The 12,263-nt window shown below is 54.2% G+C and overlaps 1 protein-coding gene across 6 annotated transcripts in view; it reads left to right on the top strand.

The window, feature by feature from the left end:
* The first annotated feature begins 3,408 nt into the window (after positions 1-3,408).
* Positions 3,409-12,263, top strand: part of RNF220 (ring finger protein 220) — a 223,520-nt gene continuing 214,665 nt past the window's right edge. For 2 of the 6 annotated variants that reach the window (XM_019531308.1, XM_019531310.1), the window contains exon 1: positions 3,409-4,115. In XM_019531308.1, the coding sequence (XP_019386853.1) occupies positions 3,491-4,115 (625 nt within the window). In that variant the 5' untranslated portion in view covers positions 3,409-3,490. The remainder of the gene's footprint in view (positions 4,116-12,263) is intronic. The other 4 variants (XM_019531309.1, XM_019531312.1, XM_019531311.1 and 1 more) reach the window with 3 other exon arrangements.

Genomic DNA, 12,263 nt, shown 5'->3' on the forward strand with positions numbered 1-12,263 from the left:
CCCCTCCCCGCCCGCGCGGCTCGGCTCGGCTCGGCTCGGCGGAACCAGAGCGCAGCCCGCGGTCTCCGCCGCAACTTGTGCTCGGGCGGGCAGGGAGAGAAACCTCGCTCCGCGGAAATCCTATTTAATGCTGCAGGTCTAGCTGCCGATTCAGTTCGGCTTGTTGAACCGAAGCGCGCGGGGAACGCGTGTGCGCCCGCGCCCCGAGGTCCCCCCGAAAGGGAGGAAAAAATCCAGCCGGCAAGAGGTGCATTTGAAAACTTAAAACGGTGTTTTTCGGTCTCTCTCTCTCTCAGCCTCGGCGCCTGGCAGACAGTTTTCGTAGCTTCATAGATTGATCTCCACCCCCTACTCCCTCTACCCCTTGTTTAGTTAATTCAACAAAGACTTTTTGCAATCTGTTTGGAGTTTGTCTGATGCCGTGGAAAAGTAGCTGCTGATTTATTTGGTTGCTTTTCGATTTCTGTCTCCAGCCCGTCTTTTCTCCTCCTTTCAGCGGGCATGTCAGCTGTTATTACTTCCTATTGATCCCTTTGCAAAGTGAGAAGTGAACTAAAATTAATGTCAATTCCACTGCTCGGATCAATAGCTGGAGTTATTTTAATCTGGATTTGCACGGGGTGCTAAATTAAAAAAAATCAGCATAGAAGCAGAAAAGTAGCAGTTACTTTCTCCGTCCCCGCTGCCTTCTGGTCACCCAAATGTTCCATCAAGCTGATTATCCCGCGATCCATATTTTTTTAATTAAGAAGGTCAGTTAGTTTTCTTATTTTGGGTTCTGTATTTAAACCCCTGACATTTTGACATTGGGAGTGTATTAACTATAGATTTTCATAATGACTGGTCCGCCGCAGTCTCATCTGTACACGTTGCTAATGGGGGGGACGGCGAGAGAGCGCGAGAGAGAACTAAAAAGGAAGTAGGAGTTTTAAAAAAATTAAATTTGGCTGGGTGAGATATTGTAATGTGTTGATTTATTCCCCGCGTAATGAAGTTTGCAAACGAATAAAGCGGCCAGAGTGATTCACAATATCCTACAGGAGTGTCAAGTGTTGCGGCCAGATTACTAATTTATGAAATACATTTAACGTAATGAGGTGATGGCACAAGTAAAAATAGAAAGGGAGCAGGGAGGAGGTGGTGGGGACGCTCTCTTCCCCCGCCCCCCCTCGCAAAACCATATTTTCCCATGATCTCCCAGCCCCGCTTACATATTAATGACGGTTTATTTCGGTGTCAGCGGTTATTTATTTACATACGTGTCTTTTGAGACTTTTTTTTTTTTTTTTAGCAGCCGTGTAAAATAAGGGGGGGGGGCCCTGAAATTTGCCGGCGGATGCAATTTCCTGACCTCCGGGGGTTTTTGTGTCCGCGTCGTTCAGCCTTGCTGAAAGCAGCAAAACAAGCGTGCCCTGGATCGCCTGCCCTCGCCATCTCCCCCCCGCGCGCTCTTGCTGGCTGCAACTTGACAGGAAAGTTATTTAAAATTTGGAAGAGAGCAGATCCGTTAATGTGAGATACATAATCTGGTAATTTAGCAATGATGTCTATAAGGAAGGGTGCCAAATGAGGAAGCGGAGAGATGATGTCCACTCATCTTCACAATTAATAACAGTCAGTGCCGCGTCTGGGTACAGGATGGGAGAAAGGGAACGTTGCCGTTGGACTGCGTTACGGCTCCAGACCGGGTTTCATGCGATTTGCGAGCCTCGGCTCCCTCATTCATGCAGTACAAAAGGCACTCCGTTAGGCAGACGCTCTTTCAGTAAGTTTTATTTGAGATGTTTGACCCTCTGGATTTAAGAGACACAATTTGTAACAGCTTTTTATGATTATATGATTTTTGTGGCCCTTTGAGCTCGGGCAGGCTAGTATATTGTTTCAAAGTTATGGTCTTTGTATTTTAAGCTGGGTCCCGGGGCCTGAATAGTAGGCAGCGGAAGCTGGAAAGAAAAGACCCCGGGTTGCTGTGGGGAGAAAAAGCAAAACAAAACCCAAGCTGAGCTCGGAGCCGCGGACAGGAGGATGAGTTCTGTGGCTCTCTTCGAGGGGCTTGTGGCTGGCTGGGCGGCGCTAGCCAAGCTCCGAGGCCCGGGAGGAAGCAAGCCAGAAATTTTGTTAACATTTCCCTGTAAATGTTAATGGCACGTCCAGGGCAGTTTACAAATCTACTTAAGAGCGAGTGCATTAGGAACTAAAATTACTGATCCGTTCTCCGCCGTCCCCGACCCGAAAGGCAGACGCTCGCAGAGATCAGATGGCAGAGGCACCCATTATGATTTTAAATATTGTCAGAGACGCCAGGCACTTTATTGATGAAGTCTCTGTCCCTGCTTGGCTTTTTTTTTTTTTTTTTAAAGAAAGTGTATGCCTGTATCGCCACGCATGTTCTGTATGTGCACGGCAAATGCACGCCTTTCTTTGTGTGTGTGTGCGCGCGTGTAAATATGGGTGAACTGCACGTGTCAGAGGCATGTTCTGTATATGCACAGAAAATGCGCACCCTTGTTTGTGTGTGGGCATGCATCTACATGTATGTAAATATGGATGCGTTGCACATGTGCCAGAGGCACGTTTTATTTGTGCACAGAAAATGCATGCCCTTCTTGGTGTGTGGGCATGCATCTACATGTGTGTGTGTGTGTAAATATGGATCTATTACACACATACCAGAAGTATGTTCTCTACATGCATGGCAAATCATGCCCTTCTTTGTCTGTGGGAACGCATCTACATGTGTGTGCATAAATATGGATGTATTGCACACATGCCAGAGAGATGTTCTCTACATGCACAGAAAATGCACGCCCTTCTTGTGTGTGGGCATGCCTCTACGTGTGTGTGTGTGTGTGTAAATATGGATGTATTACACGCCAGAGGCATGGCGTGCTGCAGAAACACTCGTGTGTTTGCGCCGATCCGCACAACAGAGTGTTTGTTCTTACGTGGGAGGGTGTGCGTGCAAATAGTAAATTCACTGCTGTGCCTGGGCATGTGCACTTGCATTGTAATTCTGCGTGTGCATATCTGTACAATTGTAATCGGGTTTCCTGACGAATGATATCTTCATTTGCGATTGCCCGGAGGTGGTTGGCATGCGTGGATCCGGCTATTGCAAACAGACTCGTCTGTATTAATTTCCGGGGTAGGATATTTTTGGCCCGCGGCTTGCCCCTTTTGGGTTACACCCCCGCGGTGCGGGGGGCTGCTGTCGGTTCCAGCCGGGTGTGAAGTTGTCTATTGATTTTCCCTGAATGAGCACAGTGGCGCGTTGCTGGCCAGTTGGGGCGAGGGCGCGTGGCCTGCTGCGCCGGGGAGAGGGGCGTGCGGAGGCCTGACCGCTTGTGCTTTCTCTTCCCTGGTGTCTCTCTGCAGGTTGGGTGCCGTGATGATGCCCCAGTGACTTCCCCGCTCTACGTCCAGGCGTCGCTTCGCTTTCCTGCCGGGGAAGATCGTTCCCTCTGTGACCCTGCTGAGCCAAGAGACTCCAATGGACTTACACCGGGCAGCCTTCAAGATGGAGAACTCGTCCTATCTTCCCAACCCGCTGGCGTCTCCGGCGCTGATGGTCCTCGCCTCCACCGCCGAAGCCAGCCGCGACGCGTCCATCCCCTGCCAGCAGCCGAGGCCCTTCGGCGTCCCCGTGTCGGTGGATAAAGACGTGCACATCCCCTTTACCAATGGCTCCTACACGTTTGCCTCCATGTATCACCGGCAGGGTGGGGTGCCCGGTGCCTTTGCGAACCGTGACTTTCCCCCTTCCTTGCTGCACCTCCACCCCCAGTTTGCACCCCCCAACCTGGACTGCACCCCGATCAGCATGTTGAACCACAGCGGCGTTGGCGCCTTCCGCCCCTTTGCTTCCACCGAGGACCGGGAGAGCTACCAGTCGGCCTTCACCCCGGCCAAGCGCCTGAAAAACTGCCACGACACCGACTCGCCCCACCTGCGCTTCTCGGATGCCGAGGGCAAGGAGTACGAGTTTGGCACGCAGCTCCCCTCCAGCTCCCCCGGGTCGCTCAAAGTCGACGACACGGGGAAAAAGATCTTCGCCGTCTCGGGCCTCTTATCTGACCGGGAGACCTCGTCCAGCCCCGAAGACCGGAACGACAGATGTAAGTACCCCCGCTACCTCTTTCGGCCGAGCCGAGCCGGGCGCTCGACAGGTGTGTTGCTCTGCGGGCGGAGCGGGGGCGGCCGCGCCGGCCGCCGAGCTGCAGCATAACAAGTTGCCTTGCCTTTCCCCACCCCCGGCGGACGTTGCTGGGTTGTGGGGCAAGGTGTGTTCGGAGGAGGCCCTGCTCCCTGTGCTCTGTGGTTTTCAAGGGGGACGTTTAAACCCAGGCAGAAGCAGGGAGAGAGCCTCCGGCGTGCATGTGCATGGGCACGGTGGGGTGCACAACTAGGAACTGGTCGGGGAGCTTGATTGTGCAAACGCGTGCAGTTCTTGCATCTAATGCCTCGGACTTTGCAAAGGGACCTCGTTCTGTATTCAGTCGAAGAGCGTTTCTGGCATCGGGGTCTCTCCCGGAGAGAGATGGCAGAGTGTGCCGTTCTGATTCAATAAATTGGCTCCTGAAATAGGCCGTGCACTTCCTCTTCTCTCTCTTTCCCCCCTTCAAATGACCGGTGAAAGGTGATCTGCCCTTTCCCAGCCCCGTGATTGAATGGGAGCTAGCCCGGCCGCGGCAAAACGCCGTCGTGTCTTTGCTCTCCAGCCGGTTTGTTCCTGGCGCGGTCTCCCGTGCAGCCGGGAAGAGCTGCCCCGCTGCCCTCCCCGCGTGCCAGGCTGGCGGGTTTGGCTGACCCGGTCGGGGGAAGGCAGAGCGGCGAAGCCCCGCCGACGGCAATCGGACACGGCAGCGTTTAGCCGGAGCCCGGATGCGCCGGGCAGCTGCCGGGGGGGATTGTTTTTACCTGGGCTGCTTTGTTTGTTCTGGTGGACGTTCTCCTTGTCGCCCTTTCAATAATATTATCTGTATCTCTGTATATACCCGGACGGACACGCAGCACAGAAACCTGCAGCACGCCTTCCCCTCTCCCCCTTCCGAGATGATTTTTCTTCTCCTCTTTATGATGCCGAGGAGAGTAATAGAGACATTGTGGCTCGCTCTCCCCTGTCGGCACTGCTTCCTCAGGCTGTCTCCTTGAATTAGGCACTGTGTTAACTTACCGGCGCTAAAAGGCATCTGCCTAAACCCAGCGTACCTTTTCAATAAAAGTCATCATAAAATCAACCTGCCTTGTAAATCCATCGCGCTTTGGTTTTGAAATATGCTGCGAGTGTGTCTTTTATGTCAGCGTTCGCGAGGGTGGGACGATTCCCACCGAGAGAGGAGCCCGGGCGTTCCTCGCGCGCTCTTCTCCCTCGGACCCCCTTCGTCGCCCCCAGATTACCCTCCGTGCCTCGCAGCTGCCGTCATTGTTCCAGGTCTCCTCGTTGTGGCTTTCCATACGGCACAAGCGCTGGAGGTGGAAGTGCACACGCGTGCGTGTGTGTATGGTGGAAATGTGCATTGAGTTTTGGTGGGGGGGAGAGCACGGTCCCTGGCGGTATCGTGCAATCGGAGACATCCTTCGTGAGTGTTTTATGGATCTCTCCCCTTTATCAGTACAAACTAGGCATGGAAATGAAGCCTGCTCCGATGAATACTCGGGGAGATAACGACGGAAGAGCAGGTCCGCGAGCTAAATGAATTTAGAGCGTGTCACTCGCTGTCTCTCGCTAGCAAAATCCTGTCAGATAAGCAGTTTGAAGGAGTGAATCCGTGCAAGGAATTAGACCGCGTGCCGTGGACTGACGGACGCGCACGTGCTCCCGTCGGGAAGGGGAGCCCGCAGCCTTGCCGGCACGGCATCCCGCGTGCGGGGGCTGCACGATGAAATGAAGTCCTGCGCCGGCCGGCGTGTGCTGGGCTTGCCCCGAGAGAGGCAGAATAAAAACTTTGCAGGTTGCTTTGTAAACTTGTGAAGAGGTGAAAAGCGCCTCCCCTCCCCTCGCCGCTCTCTTCCTTTAAGAGAGAGAGAAAATGGTTAAAATGACCAGCTTAACAGCAGAGCAGGAGTCCTGGCGTCGCAGCCGGCAGGATGGTGTGCGGGCTGAACTAAAGTGGGGGGAAACCTGGATTTTTTCCACCCCCATTCCTCATGCTTTGATTCATTTTTTAACCCTCCCTCAATGTGCCCCCCTGCTAGTCCAGATTTGAAAGCTGGTTGTTAGGATAATCATTGATAATAGGGCACGCACGCTCTTTAGATGCCCAGCAGTGCGTTTCATTATGATTAAAGTTCTTGAATCAGCGGCGAGACAACCGAAGCACGCTCAGCCTTCCCCTCCGTCCTCCGCCCCGCGGGGTTTTGTGGGTGCACTTTGGGTGCGTTTCCCGCGCCAGGGGCCGGATAGCGCCATGCCACCCCGGTGAGCCTCAGTGGAGGGTTTTAGGAAGCAAAATGTTGCTCCCAGAAGGGGCTGAGGGTGGCAGGACCGAAGCAGGGCACTTCTGGTGTGAGAGTGAAGTCTGTATTTGGAGGGGGTTTTTATACCCGTGTGTCAATATGTATTTAAAGGTCTTTAAAATTTTTTTCTGAACTTTGCCCCTCAAGCAGTTTCCTGGCTTCCTTGCGTAAACAATGTGTGTAACTCCTGGTGAAACGTGGATCCTTTCCCTGAGCGAGGTAAATGCCTCTGCAGACAGGCTTCCAGGGAAAATTATATAGGTGGGCGTAGGAAACCTGAACTGCATCAGTTAAGCTTTCATGTGTCCAATAGATGCCCTTCAGAATTGCAGGGTTCAGCTGCTCGCTTGTCCGCTCCCTTTCATGATCCTGAAAAATACAGCGCGATAGGCGTATAACTCTGATTGCATTACTTACGTGCTGTGCACCACTACAACCCCCCCCCCCCCATTTTAAGCGGTCATTTGGAATATTTTTGTGCGTCCTTATGACTTTGGGGACCATTTTCCAAGAAACTTTCCTTTTAAGAAAAGGCCGGCAGTGCGCTGGAGTTTTAAAACCCCTGGAAAGCGGGTTGGCTGATGGAAAGCGTGCCGAGCCGTAACTACAGAGCGGCCGTCGCGGAGCCGGCTGGGCTCGGACCCGGATGCGTTCCCGGCAGCGTTTGCAGGAGTGACGGAGCACGCGCCTCGTCACGCCAGTTCCTCCTCTTAGCTGCTTCCCTGCGAATCCAGGCCAAACCCATTGGCTTTTAGTGGAGTTGCTTGGGATTTGCACTGGCACACGAGAGATCAGGATCTGGCCTCGTGATGCCCAGACGTGGGCCCGGCACCGTGCCACGGTGCAGCTGGGACGTCGCGTGCGGCGCGGCCGCCCGTCGGCGAGCCAGCCCTCGAGCGGAGCGAGGGGTGTTAGTCCTGAGCCGCACAGCGTGTGCTTGTGTTCACTTATTGATCAATCAGTTGGAGGTAGTTTTTTGGGGGGGGGTGGCTGCAGCGTGCCAGCCCCGGGGAGGTGGGGAAGGGACGCACGCCACGCCACGCCACGCCACGCCACGCCACGCCACGCCACGAGACGTGGCTGTCTGTGTAGGCACCTGCATTGGCCGGGGCCGGCTGGCTTAGGCGCTCGCCGGGGAAGATAATGACGTTTGTGGAGCGGCGGAGGTGTTTCTTGGACAGCGCGCGCTGCGGGCTCTGACAAGCACATTTCATGGGGCTCTTTAAATAAATGTACCCTCATTAGCAGGAGTGGAAATAAATGTTATGTCCCCGTGTGCGATGCACGCCTGTAATCCCCCTTGGAAAAAAAAAAAAAAAGATTCCCTGCTTCGCTCACCGCTCTCTAATAAAACCTGCCCTGATGGCTCCCCGCAGACAGTCACCATGGCATCCCCTTCCGCGCAGGCAGAGCCCGGGCCGCAGCTCTCCGCGCCGCCCGCCGCTGGCTCGGGATGCCCCCGGGCGCTGCCTGGCACCCACGGTCGGGGACCGCGCGCGGCGGTTTGCTCTGGCGTGGTAAACCCTTAGCAGCAAGCCGCGTTTTCCTTGCATTGTCGGGGAGACGTGGCCAAGCGTTCGAAGCACGAGTCAAGGCAGCGGCTCCCCTCTCCTCCTCGGCTCTGCAACTGCCTCTGGTTTCGGCGAGCCATGCCTCTCCGGCCTCAGTTTCCCCATCTGCGCGGAGACCTCCCGAAGCAGCCGACCGTCCCGAGGGAAGCGCTTATTTTGGTAGCGTTTGGAGAGCTTTGCTCGCCTCCGACAAGTCCCATCTAAAGCGGCCGCGGTCGTTGACTTATGCTCTTTTATTTTACCAGGACATTAAAAAACGATCCGAGTGTCACGCTGATCGCCGTTCGCCCCGGCCTCCGCTTCCCCTGCTGCCGTTGCAACTGCGAGCCGCGGCAGGAAGTGAGCTGCTTGCTCCAGTTGCAGATTTTCACGAGTGTCTCTAAAGCACGGGGGGCTTGGGGGTTTTTTGGCCCGAGTCTTTGAAACAAACATCTTGAAGTTTCTCTCCAGAGCTCCGGCTGCGTCGGTGGCTGTCTCGGCGCTAAGTGTAATGATGATGAGAGTTGTAATTTTTGGCTCGTTTTCCAAAGTGAAACAAAAGGCGGCACTGAGAGCGGGTCACACGCCGGAGCAGGGTCTCCCCTCGGTGGGCATGTGCACGGCTGTGCTTGTGTCAGGACCTGCAATACATGTGTGTGCCCGTGTGCGTGTCCCTCCTTTTCCAGTTAGTCCCTAGCAGAACAATGGGGATCGGTGGGGTGGGGCGGGGGGACGTGCTGCTGAACGAACCGTGCTGTTGTAATGCCCCCCACCCCCTCCGCGGAGGTAAAACTCGGGGTCAAGATAAAAAATGACAGCGTGTTGTTCACAACCCTCCGTGACAGTGCCAGATTTGAGCGCTTAAAACTGCTCATGAAATAATCAGCTGAATTAAGTGGAACGGTTACACCCCCCCCACAGTGTGGGGGGTGGGGTGTGAGTAAGCGTGTACAAGCGTGCGTGGGAAGAGTGCAAAAGCGGCGGTGGGAACGCATGGGGCGGCAGATAGAGGGAGATGCTGCGGACTCGGGGCCACGCTCTGATTGTCCTCGCCCCTGGGAAAACGCAGACGAGCGGAGTCGGGATCCGGCCTCGCGCCCGGCCACCCCCTGCTTTTTGTGTTTTTTGGCAACAACCGTCCTGCTCCCTCTGCAAACTGTTGCCGAGACTCCTTTTCATGCGGTTGGGTTTAATTGTCTTGTTGGGATAAAGAAATGTTTGAACAGTTAAAGTGGGGACAGGCTGGATGGGAGCAGCCCCTGCCGGCTGCAGGGCCATCTGGCCTGGCTCGGATCTGCCGGTCTCCAGTTTGTATTTCTCTTTCTGTTATTCGGGGCCGTCTTGCACACTCGGCATGCCTAATCACCATGGTGAGGGAAGGAGAACAGACACTGCTGCCTCTTCCACCGGCCCCCCTTGCCTCTGCCTTCCCCTCCCTTCCCATCAATTGTCATGCAGAACCGATCCGGGTGACCGTTTTCCTCGCAGCCGTCATTTGCTGCCTTCGCCTGGCTCTTGGCAGAAGGATGGCTTTTAATTGATCGTTTGGAGGGAGGGCTGGGGCTCTTTTCTCCTCCAAAATGTTTCCCCACGCACAGCCTCTGCCACCCGGCCGTCTCGGAAATGCCAGCCGTGCCCTCGCCGTCCTCTTGGACCGGCGGCCGCTGGTTCCTGCGGATCTCCGAAGGGCTCCTCGCGGCCGGGCGAGGAGCGCGGCACTAAATGCAAATGTCATATTTATCCACCTGCAGCGGGAGAGATGGGCACACGCGCAGTAAATATTTATCGGCCTCTCTCGCGCGGCGCGTCTGCAGGCGGGCGCCCGGGCCTCGGTTATCCGTTCCAGGACAAACCCCGAGACTTGCCTGGTGAATCGGCAAACCACATAGTTCTCCAAAAAGAAAGAAAAAGGGGGCTGGGAAAAAAAAAACCACCCCACCCCAGCAGTGGGGGGTTCAAATTCTGCTCCTCCACACAGATTTAATTGCAGAGCACTGATTTCCCGTTCGTCAGATTGAGCTGCTTTCACCACGTTGTGCTAGGAAAGGGGGAAGCCGACCTTGCGGTGAAGGCAGCGAGCTTGGACTGCGGAAATCACTGGTCTCGGGCGAGCCTTTGAACCTCAGTTTCCCCATCTATAAAATGGGGATAATGGCACCTACGTCACAGCCACTGGTAGTGCTTTGATATCCTCTGACAGGAGACGTGCTACAAGGGCAAAGTATTAGTATTATTAATATAGTACAGTTAGTAGAATATTATGAACTATTATAAATCATTACAGCTAAACTACAGTTATTAAAGGAAATGACCAAAGTGCACTTTGTGAGCCACTATCCCCGACAGTTAAAACATTGCTTTATTATTCTACTTGCTAACTTGCAAAATTCAGGAGTTGGCCATAGCATGTCTTAGTTTTGCGATTGATGGCATGTGGAGCTAGCAGAGGGGTGAGCGCGTGCAAGGGGTGGGGGTAGACAGAGTGCAAGAGAGCCAATAAGCATTTCTGCCTCTCTCTCTCTCTCTCATATATATATAAAAAATAAAATTCCCCCTGCTCTAGTCATCTTGGGCCATTAAATACCTCAAGGGAAAAAGACATTCTTGGCTGTTCAGATGAGCAGGAGTCGAGAGGCCTGGCTCGCTCCCCGGGGTGGAAAGCCTGCAGCGTGATGGGGTCTCTTTTAACAACCGCGACTTTCTGGGATTCTTCCCAAGGGAAATTCTTCTGAGGCCGTCTGCAAGTCGTCCACGTCCCTTGGTTGGCTGGTTGGTGTCTTTCGGACACGTTGCGTCAGACGCCAGCAGCAAAATTCATTTCCCCCCCCCCCTTCACTCACCTCCTGGGGAAGCTGAAAAATGGGATAATTGTATTTTATACCAGATTTTATGGTTCCCCGTCCATCCTTTCTGCTGGTTAATATCTCTAGGTATAAAATAGATTCTGCCCGCTTGTGTACGAGACTGGCTCGGGGTAAATAATTGCCGTCTAAAACCCCAAATCTGCATAAAGACGACAGCATATTAGTATTTGCGCAGAGAATAAAGTTAACCCATTTGTATAATATTAGGCTGTATTTTTATTAAGGATTTCTGATGCAAGCATACCCTTAGAGCAGAGCTGGTTTCTATTAATACTTTTGTGGACCAAGGGAAAAAACAGGCACAGAAAGTGAACGGTAACAGTTTTTATCCAGCCGTTCACGTCCCTGTAACAGTCTTTCTTCATCTCCGTCTGCTGGGCAGGCTGTGGGTTTTTTCCTCCCCTTTCTTTCAGGTTTTCAAGAGAAGACAGCAGAGCTGGAGGCCGCTGGGGTATTTTGCGGCGGTGCAAAGCCAACTCGGTGCTTTTTCTGGGTGTATTTGCACCTGGGGGTGCTTGTACATGTGGCCGGGTTTCACCGTCTCCTGAAACGTGCGGGTGTAGCCTGCAGTGCTCCCTGGAAAGACCGGGTGTGCATCTCTCCCTGGTTTTAGATATGCATCTTTGATCTGTGTGCATGTGTGTGCGCGCATACCTATCTGCGTCTGGACGGTTAGCTCTGTCGGGGTGTGCGCGATAACACGGGCGCCGTCGAACCTCCGGCTAGATCCCCTGACAAGTGTATTCCCCGCCTGGACGTCCAAGTATTTTTCTGCTTTACGGCTCCAGTCCTCCACGCGGGACCTGATCCGGCCGTGCCCTGCGTGCACTAACTGACCTTTTGGGCCCATCTCCTTGTAGTCGTGCTGGTGTAAATCAGGAGTGACTCCAGTTGCGCCGGGCAGGGGGCTGTCTCAGATGGGAAAGGATGATGTGCGTGGGGCTTGGTGCGAACTAGTCCTTGAGAGTTTTGCCTGAGCAAGGGGCACAGGATTTGATCCTATCTGTGCCTTGGGGTTTTTTTCATTTGTTGTCTTGTCTTTTTAAAACGCTGACGATGGTTGTGATCATTCAGGCATCCTTCTCCGCGGATCGGCGCCGGCCCCACGCAGGCGTTTTGCGCGGCAGCCCGGCCCTGAGCTGGGGGAAGGAGGGAGAGGGTTGCGAGGGACCGGGACGGGGAAGATGTAGTGGCCCGGAGCAGTTGTAGCTCGGGGGGAAAGAGGCTCTTGCAGTCCCTCTTTTGTTGTTTCTCGCCCCTCCTCGGGGCCGGGGACACGGGCGCGGGGTTTTGCCGCTGCGGTCTAGCAGCCCCCTCCAGTTTCAAGTTTCCCAAACGGGAATCTGCTTCCCCGCGACGTCCTCCCTCCAGCGCACAAAAATGCTTTGTTCTC

The sequence above is a fragment of the Crocodylus porosus genome, unplaced genomic scaffold, assembly GCF_001723895.1.
Source record: "Crocodylus porosus isolate Cpor-Errol unplaced genomic scaffold, CroPor_comp1, whole genome shotgun sequence".
NCBI lineage: Eukaryota > Metazoa > Chordata > Crocodylia > Crocodylidae > Crocodylus > Crocodylus porosus.